This window comes from Lutra lutra, chromosome 16, assembly GCF_902655055.1.
Source record: "Lutra lutra chromosome 16, mLutLut1.2, whole genome shotgun sequence".
NCBI lineage: Eukaryota > Metazoa > Chordata > Mammalia > Carnivora > Mustelidae > Lutra > Lutra lutra.
Window position 1 is genome coordinate 45,528,132 of NC_062293.1, and position 19,984 is coordinate 45,548,115.

Consider the following 19,984-nt stretch of genomic DNA (forward strand, 5'->3'; position numbering starts at 1 on the left):
AAAGTTATCCAAAGGAATGGGAGGAGGGTTTAAGTAGATACGTGTGTGAGAGCTACTGCTCTGGTTTCAGCAGGCCCAAACACGCAGGGCTGCCTATAGCACTTATGTTATTTCTGTGTGTTCCTCTTTGTAAAGACTGACTACAAGCACTCATGGACATACTGTCTGTTTAGCCACAGACTGCTTTGATCTTTTATTTAGAGAGACAGAAAGAGGGTGTGAGCACATGCATGCATGTGAGCAGTGGGGAGAGGGAGAGGGAAAGAGAATCTCAAGCAGACTCTGCGCTCAGCCTGGAGCCCAATGCAGTGCTTGATCCCACGACCCTGAGATCATGACCTGAGCCGAAATCAAGAGTTGGACTTTTTTTTTTTTTAATATTTTATTTATTTATTTGAGAGAGAGACAGACAGAGCGTGAGCGAGGAGAAGGTCAGAGGGAGAAGCAGACTCCCCGTGGAGGTGGGAGCCTGATGCAGAACTCGATCCCAGGACTCCAGGATCATGACCTGAGCTGAAGGCGGTCGCTTAACCAACTGAGCCACCCAGGCCCCAAGAGTTGGACTCTTAAACTAACTGAGCCACTCAGGCACCCCCTACTTTGATGCTTTTAAAAACTTTTTCTTGGGGCACCTGGGTGGCTCAGTCGTTAAGTGTCTGCCTTCGGCTCAGGTCATGGTCCCGGGGTCCTGGGATCGAGCCCCGCATCAGGCCCCCTGCTCTGCAGGAAGCCTGCTTCTCCGTCTCCCACTCCCGCTGCTTGTGTTCCGTCTCTTGCTGTGCCTCTCTCTGTCAAATAAATAAAATCTTTAAAAGAAAAAAAAAAAAAAAACCTTTTCGGCCCCTCCCAAGGAACGTCACTGCTACTGGATTCCATGCACAAACATGCATGTACAGATTTTTCTCTTCAAACAAACGGTAGCACACACATGGTTCTGCATCACTTTATCTTGAAGGCTGTTTTCTACTGGTTCTTTTTAACGGCTACATACTATGCCACTGTATGGCAGTGCCACAGTTTAACTGTGTTCTACTGATGGGCTCTTACACTGTTTTTCATCTTTGGCTACACGGAAAATGCTGCAATGAATATCTTTGTGGCTAAGTTATTTCACACCTATGGAAGGACAGCTACATGTCAAATTCCTAGGTGTGGAATTGCTGACGTCAAAAGGACAGGTGCATGTTAGAATTGAGGAGTTCTCATTGTGCTCTATAAAGGCTGTAATCTTCATGTTTTAAAAATATGGTTCCTCTGTGCCAAGAGTTAAATTTTAGACCAATCTTAGCTCTACGAGAAGGCTCTAGAAGGAATCTTTGGGGATCGTGTTTTGCAAACTGGAGACAGAGCAATCCCATGATGGTAGGAAGGGTCTAAGCACAGGCTGTTAAAACGGGACCACAGAGATGGCCCCGGGACAGGGAAGAAGAAGCCCATGGGTCTAGAGCCTCAAGACCCCACCCCGTAGCCTGGAAGTCCCTGGGCTCTTGGAAGCACTACTTACATTCTCCTGGGTGCCAAGATCTGGTTTGTGCCAGGTTTCAATTTTAATCAGAAAGTCTTCTTTCATGTATTCATTCTGCAAGGGGGAAAACACAGTCACTAGCCTCAAAGTTGGAAAGTAACCATCTCCCATCACTGAGGGCAGGTGGTTGAGAGACTCCGGGCTCTCCCTTACAGGAATAGCTAACTTGACTAGGAGCCCACAATACGCTAGGGGCACATTCTCTTGTTCAATTCTCATCCCAGCCTGTGACAGGTCTAGTAATATTATCCTCATTTTTATAGATGAGGCAAGGGAAGTTCAAAGGTGGGAGGTGACTTGTTCAAGGCCGCAGAGAGAATAACAGAGCTGGGCCTCAAAACCAGATTCGTCTGACTTCGAAATCCATGGGTTTAACCACTTGACCATCCTGCTTTTGGCCTGAGAGCTAATGATTAACCTGAGGAGGAATGGTTCACCAGCACCCCATCCACCAGCCAGCATTTGGCCGAGGCCTGAAGTTATCTTCTCGTTACTGGATCCCTGGTGCTTCCTCCCTTAGTTCTTTTTAAAATGTGGTGCTCCTCGAAGGGGCACACATGAACCTCCGAACTCCTCAGCCGGAATCAGGCTGGCAAAAGCCACCTCTGTTTAGCAGCAGGGACAGGCACCTGGATGAGGGTGCCAAGAAGGGTGGAGAGAAGGGGCAATGACACGGGGGTGGACATAGAAAAGACACCTTGCTGACTTCTCTATTTTGCCAGTGGACAGTGCTCCCTGGGGTCCACCGCTGCACCCGTGGGGAAGCCACAACTGGGTCGGCTGAACGGTTTCAGAAACCCCGAGAAGGTATGGCACAGGAAGGGCAGGGGAGGGTCTCGGATCATCCTGCACACGTGAGCCCCACGGTCCTGAGCGCTGGACCTACAAAGCCACATGCTAATGGAGCTTAAAGCAAGAGGCCATTTTGCCAATTAACAGATTCCTCAGTAGGAGCAAGAGGATGAAGCTTCAACAGCACCGGTCTGCTGACAGACACAAATACCCAGGAACCTCCAGTGTGGTGACATTTTTATTTCTTCTCTTCTTATAGATCATTTACAATGCCCGCCCCAACACACAGGCACCCACCTGCCAGCTCCCCCGAATTCTTACCGTAATAACTGCTCCAAGGCAAGGATATGGAAAAAAGAAAGAAAAAGATTAATGAGGCTGAATGAGTATCTGCCCCTTGAGCCCAGGCACCATGGCAGTAAGGAGTTCTCCACACCCCGGGGCTTGTCCACAACCGCCCTTCAAGCCCCTTGGGGGCATTTGGTCCCTCAAATGCACCAACCCTCAAGTTCCCCTCCCTACAGAAGCCAAGAGACCCAATCCGGAATATCATTAAAGTGATGCCGGTATCAGTCCCTGAGATTATCTGCAGCTGGGCGAGGAAAGGGGACCAGCTCTGGCGCGCTGAAGCATTGGGACCCGCCACTTTGCCATCAGAGGATCACCTGCTGTCCCGCTGCCTCCCGGGGCCCAGAGAGGGCACTTTCGGCCAGGCACTATCCGTCTGCCTGCTGCACGCTTCCTCTGACCGTAACCAAACCTCGCGCCCTCTGTGCTCCTGCTCGTTGTAATGAGACCCCTCGGAAACCGTGGCTCAATTATTTATCAGAGAAAATGACTACAGCTCTAATGTCACTGGGGAACAACCCAGCTCTCCTCCTAACAACAGCCTAGATGACTCTGTACCCTCTGAATTTAGGAGTTATCTCGGTCTCTGACAGATGTCACACGGCCATATGGGACAGTTTATGGGACTAACGGTCAAACTCCGTAATTCCAAAGCTGAAACTACAGTCACCTCTGAGATGAAGAAGAGGGAAGAGTGAAACATAAGGGATAAGGTCCACCTTGTGGAGAAACAGTCCAAGAAACTACTAGTCATCTCCCTGTATCCAGTGAAAGGTACTTGCAAGAAAGCATCAGGTTAGGATTACAACCACATGGCCTACTCAAGTAATGGCCCCACTATCAGCTTGGAGAAAATCAGTTAACAAAAGAAGGAAATGGTGGGCATGATATTCATTGAGTAGAAGGGCACCGGGGCCAAGTCTGCAGCAATTCTCCTGTGCTGCACTGACGGCCGTAGCCTCGTCTAGCAGCAGCTCCATCTCTAGAACGAAGACTGCGGGGTCAGCCGGATGCGGCTTGATGACACGAGCCATTAAGGTTCCCCCAACTAACCACCAGACTCTGAACCCATGTTTCCAAGCAATCTTCTAGTCTGGCCTCTGTAGCGATGCAATATGCTCACCAACGGACACAAGAGTCTGATCATTTAAGCCGACAGGCATGTCCGTGCATGTTGGCATTCTGACTCTACTCCGGTTTCCCAAGGGGAAGAGCTCACACGGGAAGAACACCTTAATCCTTAATCGTCAAACAGGATTACCCAGTGTCATTGGTAATTCTGTATTTCAATATAACTTAACATATTGGCATTTGGGGTTTTTGTACATCAGTCTTTCCTGGACCCTGAGAAAAAGATCCACTCAGTTCTGATGAACTAGGTTTCTGAACCTATGAGGGTGCTGACCCTCCCTGGCCTTTAATGCCAACCTGGGTGACCAATCTCCCCCAGTCTTCTTTAGTCCTGCCTACTGTCCCTCCCAACACCTCTGCATTCAGATCATTTTCTTTTCTTTAAACTGCAACCCTAGGTACACTGGGGTGGGGTGGGGGGTGTCTCAGGAAATCCTTTGCAGTTGGGAAATAGGGCTCTCCAAATAAGACTAATAAGGTACTTTTTAAAACCATGTTGGGGCGCCTGGGTGGCTCAGTGGGTTAAACCTCTGCCTTCGGCTCGGGTCATGATCCCGGGGTCCTGGGATCGAGCCCCGCATCGGGCTCTCTGCTCAGCAGGGAACCTGCTTCCCTTCCTCTCTCTCTGCCTGCCTCTCTGCCTACTTGTGATCTCTCTGTGTCAAATAAATAAAAATCTTTATTAAAAAAAAAAAACATGTTTAGTGAGACTGTACTTAGGTCAGGGTTAAGGTTAGAGGGAGAGGCAGGAGGAGAAACATTTATTTCCCTCTTCTTACTTTCATTCACAGGCCCTGCCTCCTCTTAACCACCTCCGTCCTGTCCTAACCTATCAGCATCAGGAGGAAAGAAACAGAAAGAAATAAAAGGACAGAAAAAGCAGATAGTGCACAAAGTATCACAAATCTGTTTTTGTCCCACTCAGAGTGAGGGCAGAACCTTCTAAAAGGCACATGGACTTTTACCCTATGCTCCTTAACCCATTCCCACCTCAAACTTTAATCTACTTCTGCCACACAAAGGGGTCTGAACTACTGACCTTTCTCCCACCAATCCCCAAAGGGAACTGGAAAGTAGCCTTCTTATTCCTATCTCTGACTTTGAAAGAGCGATCGATGTCTAACTAAGCAGATCTAAGAGTTAATGTACCCGTTCTATATGATGGAGGGTTCTCACTGTGAGGTCAGCACCCACTTGAGGAAACCAACCTTCCCTCCCCTACTCCCTGCTTCTCCTCTTCACTGAATATTTAGAAATTACATTTTTCTTTTTTTTTTTCTTTCGGCCAAGGATCAAGATGATATGTGAAGGAACACTGGGCGTCTAGAAAAATGCCCATGTTGGCTGTAGCACGCTCTCCCCAGAATTACACAGAGGACAGAGACGTGACAGCATCTCTCCGTCGGCAAAAGCTCTGTATGCAGAACACTGATCCAGGCATGGAAGAGTCCAGCTGTCGGTTTGCCTCCCTTATGCCAAGTTGCTTAAAGTTCTTATGACGCATGTTCAATGGCAACTCTCCTGGACATAAAGAAAATTCACCTTTGGCCCTAGACAAGACACACCCAGCCACAGTGCACACTGTCTTAAGAAAGCATGTGCCTCTTTTCCAAGAATTTAACAACTTCCTGCTCAATGTCCGGGGAGTAGTGACATTTGCGTTTTCAGCTACGTCAGTGAAACTCTAAGTGTTACACATCCCAGGTTCCATCCATGATTGTACATCTCCTGACACCAGGTGCTTCAACCTCTGCAGGGCCACTGAGGACTAGAGAGAGAGATTACTGCTCTAGACTTTAGTCGTTCCCAAAGTCCACGGGATAAGGACTACATGGGTGGAGGACCCTCATCGGGTATAGTCTGGGGAGTCCAACAAGTAAGGCAAGTGTAACAGTACACGGAGGTAGAGGCTGCCAGGAGGGCCTCAGAGCCAGACTGTCTATGCCGACAAATGTGGGCTGTCTAGGGGAAAGGTCACTCAACCCACAGTCAAATTCTAGGGGACCTCTGAGGTTATGGATCGGTATTAGCCCTCAAGACCTAGGAATCCTAGGGACGCCTGGGTGGCTCAGTTGGTTGGACGACTGCCTTTGGCTCGGGTCATGATCCTGGGAGTCCTGGGATGGAGTCCCGCATTGGGCTCCCAGCTCCATGGGGAGTCTGCTTCTCTCTCTGACCTTCTCCTCACTCATGCTCTCTCTCACTGTCTCTCTCTCAAATAAATAAATAAAATCTTTAAAAAAAAAAAAAAAAAGACCTAGGAATCCTAAAAAGCTAAGAGTATGAACTACTCAAAGGAAATCCTAGAAGGTCTAGAACAGAAAGTTCTCTGCCTTCAAGTCTTTCCTTTCCAGAAATTCTAGTTAGAAGACTAGCCAAGGGGCGCCTGGGTGGCTCAGTGGGTTAAAGCCTCTGCCTTCAGCTCAGGTCGTGTTCCCAGGGTCCTGGGATCGAGCCCCACGTCAGGCTCTCTGCTCCGCGGGGAGCCTGCTTCCTCCTCTCTCTCTGCCTGCCTCTCTGCCTACTTGTGATCTCTGTCTGTTAAATAAATGAAAAAAAATCTTTAAAAAAAAAAAAAAGAAGAAGAAGAAGACTAGCCAAGATTAAGAAAATAATTCCACCTCTACTCCCACCTTAAATTTTAGAATATGCTGGTTTTTATAGGCCATCACTTCAGGGCTCTTAGCAGTGAACTCCCTCCTCTTTGTCTCCTACCCCACAAATCCGGCATGTATATTCTGTGTGTTATATATATTTAGGGGATAGCTGTTTCTAAATCCTTTGTCATAAAAAAAATTGGGCTTATTCCAACTTTTTCCCAACAAAATCAGATTTTGGGGACGCCTGGGTGGCTCAGTGGGTTAAAGCCTCTGCCTTCTGCTCAGGTCATGATCAGGTCCTGGAATGGAGCCCCGCATCAGGCTCTCTGCTCAGCAGGGAGCCTGCTTCCCTCGCACCCTGCCCCCGCGCCCCCCGCCTACTTGTGATCTCTGTCAAATAAATAAATAACATCTTTAAAAAAAAAATCAGGATTTCGTTGCTACGTTTTCTTGGTGTCAGGCCTGGCCCTCTCCCAGGGCAAGAAAATCACCCTATAGGTCCTTTCCCATGACTGCCTCTTTCAAGACTTCTTTGGTCTCAAAGCTGGTTTCTAAGCCAAACCCAGATATAGTACATTAAACTGGAAATTTCAATATTTAACAATAAGTAAGTGGTTTAGAAAGATCACAGTGCTCTCACAGGATGGAACACTATGCAGACATTACAAACTTAAAAAATAGCAGACTCTACGGTGACAGGGAAAAGATTCTAAATAAAAAATGAGCAATTTAAGAATTAGTATGATTTGATCTAAAATTTGTCTTCAAAATGTGCCTGGAGATAAACGCGTAAGCATTAAAAAAAGAATTAGATAAAAAGAAACCAAAATGTCAACACTGACTATCTAGAAATAGAAGCAGCCTGGGTGATTATTTTCTTCTGTTTGTATGTATTTTCCACAATTTAAACAGAGAACACTGCTTCTGTAAACAGTGAAAACAGTCATCATTATTATACCGACCCAACCAAGATGGGCTGGTTCTGTGCCATCTCAGGTTGTGACTACTTGGCGGTTCCCCCCCCAGATGGTTGCCACACTCGACTAGATGACAGTGACACTCACCACCAGCCTGGGGGGGGGGAGTCCCCAAGCTCATCCTTTCATTGACTTACTCTGGAAAATGGAGGTGAAACATAAAACCCTAATTCACAGCCACCCCTACTTGACCTACTTGACCACACCCTCCCATCTAGCTTGGGGCCCCTACTCCAGCTTCCGGCCCGGTCTGCACTTACCAGTTCTGCAGTAAGGGTAGGCATTCCATGCCTTTTCATGTATATTCAGGGCTCCCTCTGGGGCTAGCATTCGAACAAATGTGGGCACTTTGCTGTGGTAAGAAAAGGCGGTTACAAAGAGAAATGGAAAACAGAGAAGATGATGGGCTGGTACATCACAGTCTTCAGGCCATAGCTCCCACTTCTTCAGCGGGGTTGGCAAGCAAGTCTCCACGAGATAAGCAGGTTACTCCTCTGTGTGAGAAGCTACCTGTTGGAGCCTGATACCCCAGCTCAGCTGCCTACTAACATCCACCCACAACTCGCCCCAGCATCTCACCAGCCATTGGGAACAGGACAGCAGCTGGGACCCTTGGCTACCTGCAGTGGTTTATCAGTCCTTACATTATCATGACCCATTTTTCCCGAGCTCACCGGGCCCAGGGCCTTCTACTACACGCTGCTAAGGATGGGATATCTTTGAATGGACTTGGCTAGGTTTATGGGCCACAGTGACTGGCTATTGGACTGAGAATATGGGACCAAGATGATCTGATCTGCTGTCATCAGTTCTGGGAGGCCAGGAGGGTCTCAGGGCTATCTGCCTCCCAGGACAAAATATTTCTTCCATTCAGTTCGTTTTGTCTCAGGTTACAGAACAGCACGTACAGTATGAGCCTTTTTTTTTTTTTTAAGATGCATTTATTCCTCTTCCTTAGTTCTTAACTGATAATCTATACAGTCTTTAGTAGGCTCCAACAATCTCATCAGCTTAAGCGCCTGAGGCCTAAGACGAAAGAGCTAAGCCCGGCAGAGAGCCAATCCAGACACTCAGGGCAACCCTCTGAGATTCATTCACTCATTGCCGCACTCATTCAAAATAAGTCTTCCTGTGTGCCAAGCACGAGGAGATCTACAGAAATCACACAGACATAGATCCTGACTTCCTGGAGCTTATGTTTTAGCGGGGAGTCTACCCAGCCAGGCAGAGGCCAGCACCATTTTAAGTGTGTGCCACAGTGGGTGAGCACTGGGCTCCGGGTGGGCAAAGCATGGGGAGAACCCACATGTGGGCAGTATGGTACATGGGGAGGCTCCTTAGGGAGAGTAAGAATTAAATGAACACACAGAGTAGAGAATGAGTAGGACTGAGCTAAATAAAAGGATGGCAGTGGGGTGGGAAAAGCTGGGAGAAATGAAGATAAATCTGGAATAGTTGATGTAAGCTATGAGGCAGGGAATATAAGAGAACACAAAGAGGCTAGGTCATAAATGATCTTGTAAGTTACGTGAAGGAGTCTGGACTTGATCCCAAGGATCCCAAGGAAAACCAACCACATCTATCTTTGGACAGAACACTCGAAGTTGTACAGAGAAATGAAAAGCAGGGAGAGCAGTCAGGAGGCTGCTGTAGTAATCCATGCAAGAGATGACGGAAGGAAATGGAAGCACTAGAGGTACCGAAAGAGTTGGAGTCAAAAGGACTTGATATGAGGGATGAGGAAGGGGGGTGGGGTGGGAACCCATGTTTCTGACTGCAGCAGCTAGATGGCTGACAGGAAGGCCTTGATCCTAACGGGAAGAGGTGCTCAAGGCATTCGGCACTGCTGGTTTTGCTTTGGTTTTTGCAGTTGAGGGTTTTGGGTTTAAGTAAAGAGTGGTGGTAGCAGCTCAGAGTTTACCTCTTCTCTTTAAAGGAAGGGGGTAGGGGTGCCTGGGTGGCTCAGTGGGTTAGGCCTCTGCCTTCAGCTCGGGTCTTAATCTCAGGTCCTGGGATCGAGCCCTGCATTGGGCTCCCTGCTCAGTGAAGAGCCTGCTTCTCTCTCTCTGCCTGCCTCTCTGCCTGCTTGTGCTCTCCGTCAAATAAATAAAATCTTTTAAAAAAATAAAATAAAATAAAGGAAGAGGGTAAGACAAGTCCCACCCTCCACACATACAGACCTCCTCTCAGACACTTTGGTTGGACCACCTGACTCGTAAGGAACCAACTGGCCCCTTCTACCAACCTCACTATCTGTTTGCAAAGTGCTCTTTAAAAAAACCCCAAATGGACGCCTGGGTGGCTCAGTTGGTTGGACGACTGACTGCCTTCGGCTCAGGTCATGATCCTGGAGTCCCGGGATCGAGTCCCGCATCGGGCTCCCAGCTCCACGGGGAGTCTGCTTCTCTCTCTGACCTTCTCCTAGCTCATGCTCTCTCTCATTGTCTCTCTCTCAAATAAATAAATAAAATCTTTAAAAAAAAATAAAAAAATAAAAAAAAAATAAAAAAACCCCAAATGTACTTGGGATAGGCATGTCCTGAGCCTTATTCAAATCAGCTGCTAATGGTTCAGTAAGGACTGGCTGGCTGGTAGTCACCGCAGAGGAGGGACGGAGGAGGATGCAGACGAGACACGGAGGGCAAGGAGCACAATGGCAAGGAAATGGGATCATGGCAAGACATCCCCCACTTCACGGGGCTGCCCTCTCCCTGGTTCCAGCTCTCACAAAATCCACGACCTCTACACCAAGCACTTCTACAGCTCCAGGGCACTAGACGACACTAAATCAGGGATTTTCCCAAATGAAAATGAAGTTGGTTTCATTTCTAGTCAGTTCAGTGACTAGAAATTAAGATCCTGGTTTACGTTTCACAGCATTGTGAAGGTACTTACAGTCGCTGAACTTAAAAATGGTGTTTAAAAAAAAAGTGGGGGGGGGCGCTGCCTAGGTGGTGCAGTCGGCCAACTATTGGTTTTGACTCAGGTCATGATCTTGAGGTCTTGGGATCAAGCCCCTCAGTGGGCTTGGCGCTCAGCACAGCCTGCTTAGGATTCTCTCTCCCTCTGCCCACCCCCAACCCTGCTCTCACACTCTCTCTTTCTCAAATAAATAAATCTTTTAAAAAATAGTAAAAATGGTGAACTTTGTGTTATGCATGGTTTTTTAAAATTATTTATTTATTTATTTGACAGACAGAGATCACAAGTAGGCAGAGAGGCAGGCAGAGAGAGAGGAGGAAGCAGGCTCCATGCCGAGCAGAGAGCCCGATGCGGGGCTCAATCCCAGTTCCCTGAGATCACGACCTGAGCCAAAGGCAGAGGCTCAACCGACTGAGCCACCCAGGAGCCCCTGTGTTATGCATGTTTTACCACAGTTAAAGATTTATCAAGTTTATTTTTTCCCATATTGGACAGTTTCTAAAACTAGCTTGGTTCAACTTCCATTCAAGCTGGTATAAGGTTTTTGTTGTTGTCGTTTGTTTTTAAGATTTTATTTATTTGTCAGAGAGAAAGAGACAAGCAGAGGGAGCTGCAGGCAGAGGGAGAAGCAGGCCCCCCTCTGAGCAAGGAGCCCGATGTGGGACTCAGTTGGAGGACGCTGGGATGATGACCTGAGCTGAAGATACCTGAGCTTAACCAACTGAGCGACCCAGGTGCCCTGAAGCTGGTGTTAAGTTTATTATGACTTTCAATGCTGCTTATAGTTTACTGAAATATTACTGTTTCAATTAGAGATTCAGCAAATTTGCATGGTTTGCTATAGATTTGGGGATACAAATCAGACTCACTTTTAAACATTCATGCCCTTGATCCACAGAGAAGTACCAAAATTTCTCTGGTGACTGATTTTACAATATCAGAATTTAAAATACTACCTGTCCTATAATTTCACTTTTAGGAGCATTTACTCCAAATTTACACACATAAGTACAGCACAAGATTTGTGTGCAAGACATTGCACGGGAATGCTGTATGTCAACATCTGGAAACAACTATAAACATTCGTCAGGGGAGGACGGAGTAAACGAGCCACAGCACACCTGTACAGCACAATGCCAGGCGTCCTCTCAAAGAATAGGGCAGAATACGCTGACAGTGGAAGGCAGCTATGATGACAGGTAACATAGGAGCAAAGTCGAGAACAGTATGCATAGCCTGATCTCATGTACATCAGAGAATAAAGAAAATGGAACACACACTTACATACACACACACCACATACACACACACACACCCCTAAACTCACAAACAACTAAGAAACTAAATACCACCATCTCTGGGGACTAGGAGCCTGGTTGGGACAAGTGTTAAAAAAAATAATAATAAAGTAAAAAATAAAAACCCTTTAAGTGAGCAAAGAAGTGTCACACACACCCACTCTCACAGCAACCTGAGCAATCAGCTAATAACCCGGAAACACCCCCCATTATCCACGATCTCCACTTCAATACCTGGCTGCCTTCTGGCTTGGCTGCTCAGCCACATACCTCTGTAAGTGGTAGATCTTGTGTGTGTACTGGCCTTTCTCACCGTCCTTCTCATAGGGCTCGTTCACCAGGACCTCCACGCCTTCTCCACCCCCTGTTTCATTTTTGCTGGCCTCGGCCACAGAATACAGCTGCCCTACTTGATACTAAAAGACACAGAGACACAGGAGTTACTGTCAGGGCAGAATTCTCACCAGGCGCACACAATCCAGTTGTCAGCAACTGTTCAATGGGACCACTCTGGGATCCACCCTCCCACCACCACGCGCCCCCCTCGTTCTGCAGTTCCAACGTGGGACCTTACCCAATCTACCCACAGCAACTATGAACACAGCTCCCTGGCCTCTCCTTAGCTATCAGATGTGTTTAATTTCCTCCCTCCCATGTTTACATCCTCCATCAAGGCTTAAGGAGGCAACCTCACACCACTATCCAGAGAACACACAATAGGGTCCAAAGTAGCTTTTCCCCTGAATCTGCCTCTGGTATTAAGACCCTAAAACCAGATCTGGGTTGGCTGCTAGAATTCTCTTTATCCCATTCATTTAAACAGATCCTAACACATGACTTCTTGTTAAAGAAAGTTGCTCTGTGAAATCCACAATCTCTGCTGTAAACTGGCTCATCGACTTATTCTTTCCCCAGTGTTGTGCAGCTCGTCCCCCTGCTAGCAGCTCCGAGAACATTCTTGCAGGCAACCAAACCTCCAGATGCTTTCCAGAATCCTGGCAGGGCTGAAGCAAGTGCCCTATTTCCCATTATGGATAACACAGATTCCTACCCCACAGTATGTACCTTTAATCCCAATTTGGCAAGTGCACCCTCTGCGTTGGCACTAACTAGATGGCAAGAATCTAGTTTTCTTTTATTTGGGTCATAGGCCACCCTGGCAAGTCACCGGTCAAGATTACTGGCCTCCTCTAACCCGCTCAGGACAACTCAGTGTTAGGACCGATGACCTGAGCTCGGCCCAAGTCCTTCTACTCCCTGCTTTTGGAGGGAAGCTGTTCGGAAGAGAAAACAAGACAAAAAGAATGAACAGCGACAGTTAATGCAGGAAGCTACATCTACACCAAAGGATGCATTTTCCCTGTCACCGCCAGTGCCACCAGGAACAAGTTTAGAGAGTATGAGAAAAAAAGGGACTGGATGACATTGGGGGTGTAAAGGTTTTTCCTCACCCTCCACATTCCCCTCCCCAAATTCCTGGGACTCCTGGGAGGGACAGACAAGGGTTTTTCTCCTTTTGAGATGGAACCGGAGAGGCTGCATCTCTGGGCAGCACCGCTGACACCTCTGTCTGCAAGAGCAAAGGGCATGGCGGCTTCCGGGGCTGCTGCACCTCAAACTCGGACGCCTGCTTTCCTGGGCAGCTTCACAAGCGCTGCAGGGAAATTTCTGGGCAAAGTCCAAAAGGGGACGCAGCACTCGCCAGGACAATTCACTCTTCACCATAAAACTGAAGGAGCCCTAACTTCCAAAGTAAACACCCGGCACAAAATGCCAAGGAAAGGTCGCCCTCTCTTGTAGGAGATGCGGCCCCCTGAACGTTTGGTCTGATTCTTGATGCTTGGCGCGGAATAAAGCTTTGCTTGATCTTCGCTTTAAAAAAAAAAAAAGCCAAGGAGAGGCCCAGGCAAGGGATCCTGTCTCACTTAATCCCATAGAGAGGAACATCTGGGCGGGAGCCTGTCACCTTGACCTTGCTAATTCTAAGCAACATCAGTGTTGCCTTCGATGTCCCCAGGGAACACCAAACTGTCTCTATGCCTTTCCAAGTCCAGCCCTTGGTGCTGAGGTGAGACAAAAACCCCTAACAAGTGGGTCAGCGTCTGGCTAAGCAAGGGGATCCTAAGAAGGAATGTTAGTTGTGTTTTAGAGAAGAGTCATAAGAACACCTAACCACTGACTCAGCAATCCTAGAGGGCAGGCTGAAGAAAGGGCTCAACGGAGGGGACTGGGTTGTCGGCTGGTGCTGCTGTTTGGTTGGGGTAGGGTGGTGTGTGTGTGTGTGTGTGTGTGTGTGTGTGTGTGTGTGCAGAGACTAATCCCCTTCATTTGGTTCCTCATCAGATGCAGGAATCAGAGGGCAAGCTCTAAGAGGATCAGTCTGCTGGGCTGGCATCTTCCCCCTTTAATCTCTCTTGATATTCTGATCCTTTAATCCCAATGAGAAAAGTGAAGGCAGTTTTGTTAATCCAAAGGGGTTAAGTAAGGCTGGCCTCCCTAAGCTCCAAGTGAGGGACACTTTTGGCACAGGGGCTCCATACCCTGGGAAAGCAGAAAGCAGCCACACTGAGATGGGCTGGGGGTCAGATCATTACATCAGATAAAGAGCCCTAAGGAGACAAGATGGGGATTGTAGCCTCCTCAGGTCTAGGACAATGATGCCTGCCCTTGCCCAAAGAACTAAGACATTCAGCTAAGAAAAAAAGAGACCCTATCACTAGGAGTGGGAGCCCAGAAGATACAGCGGGTGGGCCTGAGACCCTGGCAAAAAACATCAGCACGAAAAACAGCATAGCTCTTGGTCCCACCCACGTGACCCTGTCGGGACAGGGTATACAGGGGGATGGTACCACACGTCTCTGGAAATGGGAAGTAAACCAGCTCTGGGTACATGGAAGAGGGTGGGCCTACATAAGCCGGGAACCACTGGTGGACACACCCTTGTCAAACAGCCCAGACTTTCTCCCTCTGCAGCCAAATGCCTAGAAGCCCAATGCCCTATTAGGCCAAAGGCTTCTGCCAGACAGAAGCTAATTCCACCCCAAAATATTGACTCAGACCATCAGGATGGTTATAAAGCCATGGCCTTCTCTTTTCTCTTTCTTCTCTTTCCCAGCCTACATCAGAAAGCCCTGAGGAGGGGAATTGGGCTGGCTCAGTGGGAAAAGCATGCAACTCTTGATCTCAAGGTCACGATTTCGAACCCCACAATTAGGTGTCGAGATTAAATAAATAAATAAATAGATGTTAAAAGGAAGGAAGGAAGGAAGGAAGGAAAGCAAGCAAGAAAGCCAGCCCTGAGGGCCTCAAATCAAGGCCTTGGATTAGGAAGTGAATCCCACAGTCACTGATGCTGGGCTGTTCCCATGGGAACCATGAGTCAGGAAGGGGCTATTGATAAAGACTGAAAAAGGTTGATCATTACTTGTTTCTTCTTTGGCTTCCCCATTCAAGATTTTCTGATCTTCTGGAACTAAGGTTCAAGCCATCAGAAAAGCAGCTCCGGGGTGCCAAGTGGCTCAATCAGTGGAGCTGCAACTCTTGATCTCAGGGTTTTAAGTTCAAGCCCCAAGGTGGGTGTAGAGATTACTTAAAAATAAAAAGTCTTGGAAAAGCAGCCCCTACTTCCCCCTACCCAGGACATGCACTTCCTTTCTCATCAGTGACTTCTAGCTGAGAACAGGTAGACCATTCCCAGGCAGAAAAATGAATCCTAACCAGCACTTACTTCCCAAGCTTCTGCTTACCCTGTAGGCTCTGTTCACCCCTCCCCATCACTTCTTCAATACTGCAAACAAACTGCCAATTGCAGATGCTCTCAAGGTGAGTTCTTTTCCTCCATGCCTGGCCCCATCATAAGTAATCTCCAGGCTTCCTGCAGAGCAGCCAATACTGCTCCCAAACACTGCTGGCTCTCCTGGATTGGCCCCACATCGCAGGAGCATTTCCATCCTTGTTCATTCAAGATACTCCCTGTGAAATGTCCATTTCACCCCGAAATGCACACTGAGGTACTCCTGAGTTTTGGGAGACATCTTCCTGACCTGGGGGGTAGGATTACCCTGTACAGCAGAGAGAGAGTTACTGGACCCCCAAGAGGGAAGTTTTAGGGCAAGGGACATGCTGAGCCTTCCTGCTTCCAAACCACTTCCTATGGTTTGGAAAATCACCACTTCTTATTTTCCCAAAGAGAGCAAGGTCCCCTTCAAAGGAGGTGGGTTAACAGGAAACCCCCACCCCCACGACCAAGACAACACCTGTCAGCCTAAGCACACGGTTCCCAGGGCCCAGGTCCATGTCAGGTGTCTCCAGGGACAGCAACACCTCTCCTTTCCAGGCCCTTTCCCAAGATTCCCAGTCTCATTTGCCTTATGCCCCTCACCCAAAACTCTCAGAGTGTGTTCAAGGCCTGCCTTAGGCTCCGTCCCCCAGATCTTCACAGCTCTTACCAGATGTGTAGCCCATCACAGGAGGCAATCCTCCAGGTATCCAATTCCTGCCCAACCCTTTTGGGGTTAGAAAGCTCAGATATTTGTCTCATCTAAGGTGTGCTGCAGGCTCTGTTGGCCTGATTTCATTTTTCAAAGGTCCATTTCATATTTGGAATAGAGTGTAAGTTATCACAGGAGCTTCATGCTGACACCACAGGAAAGACGATGACTGAGGTCACCACACTGGCTGAAAAACTTCACCCAAACTGGAGCCGGGCTGGAAGCTGGGTGTTGTGTGTGTGTGTGTGTGCGTGCGCACGTGCGCACGCAAAGAATAGGCTGCACCAGGAGAGGAGAGTGGAGGAAGTTCAAAGAAAGGGTGGGATGAGGGAGGCCCTATGACAGTTTTCTGCTGTCCAAGAGACTATTCTGAGTCAGCGTGGCCTATGAACCTTCTGGTGGCAAATGCTGCCAGGTCCCCATACACAGGAACATGGGGCCTAACACTATAAAAGGACAGAGGGCAAGCCAAGCCCATTTGCTATTCCCTGCCCTCTGTAAAAGGATTCTGGGCCTTGGTCTTCCCAGCAGTCAACTAGAATGTGGCTAGGGAGGGCCTCGGAGACTTCCTGCCCTACTAGTTTGTTGCACAACAGAGAGAGCCATGCACACTTCCCAGCTGTGTCATGGAGGTCCCAGAAATCCCCTCACACACTCAATGCTCTCAATAAAATGTCCCCAAATGGGCACAGTCCTAGCAGGTAAAAGGGGCTCCTTTGGTCTCTGGTCGAAGTCCCCAAAAGCCAACAGCTTAAGGTAGGCTGCAGATATAAAAAAATAAATAAATAAGTGCCTTCCTTTGACAGAAAGTGGCACCAGGAAAATTCTCATCAAGTACTGATTATCTCTAAGTTAGAACAACCATGAAAACCACACGAAGAGTGTGCGCCACTTGGAGCCCAACTTAGCCAACAGTCACAAGCAATTACATACAATTATGAATAAAAAGAAAAAGAACTTACCTCATCTACAGACACAGGCAGGATGACTCGACTACAAGAGAGGGAAAACAGTATCAACTTCAGGCTCTGAATGCATCCCAAGGTTCTTCAGCATCATCTTAGAACACTATTAAATGTTTTGTTACACGTGACATATACTCACTGTCAAAAACCCAGCAGAGAATGGCCCCCTGAGTGCTCTGAGGCAGGATCATCTATGCCCTTCAGGTCCCTATGATTCAGTGCAAACCTGTCCCTCTACCAGCTCCTTCCTGGGCCTCTGACTCACATTTGGAGCTGTCCTTTTCTCCCTCTCCCCCACTAACATCCTTCCCAGCAAAACAAGGGCCTGTCCTTGCAAACTCTGAAGCCACAATGAGGAGTCAGAGAGACCTAAAGAATCAGGCCCTGGGGATTTCATCTCTATGGGCCCCATCTCCTAACAATAGCCCTCAAGGTGGGAGGCTAGGACGGGGTCATGCTCCTTCGAAGCTTAATCACGCTAAGAGCATGCACCAACTATCTCTGCTCGGGGCCAGGGCATTGCAATACAAGCTACTGTCACAAAGCCACCAAGAGTGGACACTCTACTTGTGCCCTGACCTCCAGAGGCTGTCCAAAGGCTCCCCAATTGACTGCTTTCTTTTTCTTCTCCATTTCAATGAACACCCATTGGTGGAGGTACCACCAGGAACCCAACAGAAAAGCCATGGCCAGCAAGGTCCCATACCAGCTGGAATTCCACAGACATATGAGGGCTGGTGGCAGAGCAAGTCAAGCCCCAGTTCAAAGCCATGAAGTCCGACCTGAGTCAAAACCACTTGGACGTATTCATACACATCATGCCAGCTCCCGAGCTTAGCTTCTCAGTTCCCAAACTTTAGCCCCACTGGAGCCTTCTGCACCTTGCACGCTTGGTGAAGCACGAGCTGCTATGTTGTCCTTCCTATGCAGTGGTTCCGACAACTCGGATCCATGTTCCAGGCTGGTAAACACTCTGCTCAGTATTTTCTAAATCCACGAAGCTCCCCCAGGTAGCAAGAAGCACACAGGGGTCTGAGAAAAACACCGCACTAAAGGCAAGGCACAGAGCAGAAAAGTAGCAGGGAAAACAAAATGGGCTTCGAGTCCTTACTGCCTGCTAACCGCCCCCCACCAGAATGATTCCAATAACACAAATCCTGCAGGTTACTGGATGTTGCCACAAAGGCCCTCCTCCCATTAGAAAAAGCCAACAGTGCAGAAAAACACTTTCAACTGGGAGGCCACCATTTCTGCACCCTCAGAAGAAACTTCCTAGAAAACAATACGCCTTTTATCTTCAAGAATAGCAGTAAGGATCACATCCAAGAATTTGCAGAAATCAAATCAAGGAGAATCCTGTTAGAAGAAGTGTCAGAAAAACCAACAGGGAAAACTTTAGGCCCTTGGTGGGCACCAAGTCTCCACCCGGCAAAGAGACAAGCATCAGCCAATTCCTGAGAGGACGCTCTGAGGTTGCTTACATGACAGCAGCATGCCCAGACATTTGTCCCTGGCTCCTTAGGAGCAAAACCACTTCAGCAGCAATAGAGTGCAATTCCAAAGGATAGGGCCACAGGGGCAGTGCTGGGCTGAGACTGGAGCTGTGCTCACTGCACTGTGACCTTCACTTCCACCCTTCCCAGAGCTGCAGCGCTGCAGCCATGGCTAAGTGGCTTGGATGCCCCCCTCCCCGTCCCCTGCCCCAGGATGCACACACAGAGCACAAGTCAGGCAGGAAGGAAATGCAGATGCCGAGCAGGCTCTGCATCCCCAGCACCTTGGACCGTTCCCTGGCAGGCTTCAAGGGTAGAAGAACAAAGAATGGGAAGGAAGGATCTCTCTTCAAGACTCACTCAGATCTCTTCTGACGGTCCCTTTCCTGACTGACCTTCTTCATAGAACTACAGGTTTCTATAGACTCTAGGATACATTTGGGAACAGGAAACAAAAGATCAGGAGAATGGGAAAAGCCTGTCGTCTGGATGGTCAAGACTAAAATCCAAAGTGCTGAGGCACCTGGGTAGCTCAGTCAGTTGAGCATCCAACTCTTGATATCGGCTCAGGTCATAATCTTGGAGTCCTGAGATCGAGCCCCGCATCAGGCTCTGTGCTCAGCATAGAGTCTGCTTGAGATTTTCTCTCTCTCTCCCCCCACCCCTGCCACTATTTCTCTCTCTCTCTCAAATAAATAAATAAAATCTTCTTAAAAAATACTTGAAAAATAAATAATAAAATCCAAAGTGTACCACTCCCTCTTCCTGTTGGGATCCCAAGGTTCTTCCTCCTCACCATATAAAGCTCCAAGCTCTGCATCAAGGATGTCAAGAACTAGAAGTGGAGGGGCTTCCAAATAATGCTGTTCAGATGAAGTCTCAAGCTTGGATGACACCTGGATCTCTGCTCCCTTTGTTATCCAAAGTTCCACACTGTGTCCTAAATGTCCTAAACAACTCCAAGGAGCAAGCCAGATGGAATGGGGCAAAGTGCCTTCAGCGATGAAATGGACACCAATGTGCCCTCTGCACACCCGCCTGGGTACCAACGGAGTTCTACCAGTTGCTCTCTACCGCAACATCTCCTACTTCTGGACTTCTGGGCTTCTGACCCAATGCTGCCCACATGCCCTCCCCTCTAGCAAAGCAGCTTCACTGTAAATTCTGCACATACACACTCAATCTCTCCTCTTTGGGGGAAAAAAAAGTCTTGAAATGTTTACTTGGAGTCATGAGCTTCAGTGATCCGTCAGCTAGTGTTTGAAAGATTTAGCAATTTAAACATCCCACCCTGTCATCTAATCCCCTAGATTTCAGGAGCAAGCCTATCTCCCTGCAACACCTACCAGAAGTCACTAGTTTCCCAGCCCAGTCACTACTCAAAAACTCCCTCACCTTTCACTGTCTTTCATCAATTAATGGTTTTATGGGAACCTTCTCAAT

At 48.1% G+C, this 19,984-nt stretch overlaps 1 protein-coding gene across 3 annotated transcripts in view; it reads right to left on the minus strand.

Moving 5' to 3' along the window:
* The window catches only part of PITPNA (phosphatidylinositol transfer protein alpha), a 41,269-nt gene that overhangs the window by 20,070 nt on the left and 1,215 nt on the right, over positions 1 to 19,984 (minus strand). For all 3 annotated transcript variants that reach the window (XR_007123433.1, XM_047707743.1, XM_047707742.1), the window contains exons 2-6: positions 17,046 to 17,076; positions 11,864 to 12,009; positions 7,634 to 7,725; positions 2,639 to 2,646; positions 1,505 to 1,579 (exon numbers count right to left, since the gene is read on the minus strand). Coding sequence is in view for 2 of the 3 variants with exons in the window: in XM_047707743.1 (XP_047563699.1) it covers positions 1,505 to 1,579; positions 2,639 to 2,646; positions 7,634 to 7,725; positions 11,864 to 12,009; positions 17,046 to 17,076 (352 nt within the window). In the remaining variant the exon portion in view is untranslated. The remainder of the gene's footprint in view (positions 1 to 1,504; positions 1,580 to 2,638; positions 2,647 to 7,633; positions 7,726 to 11,863; positions 12,010 to 17,045; positions 17,077 to 19,984) is intronic.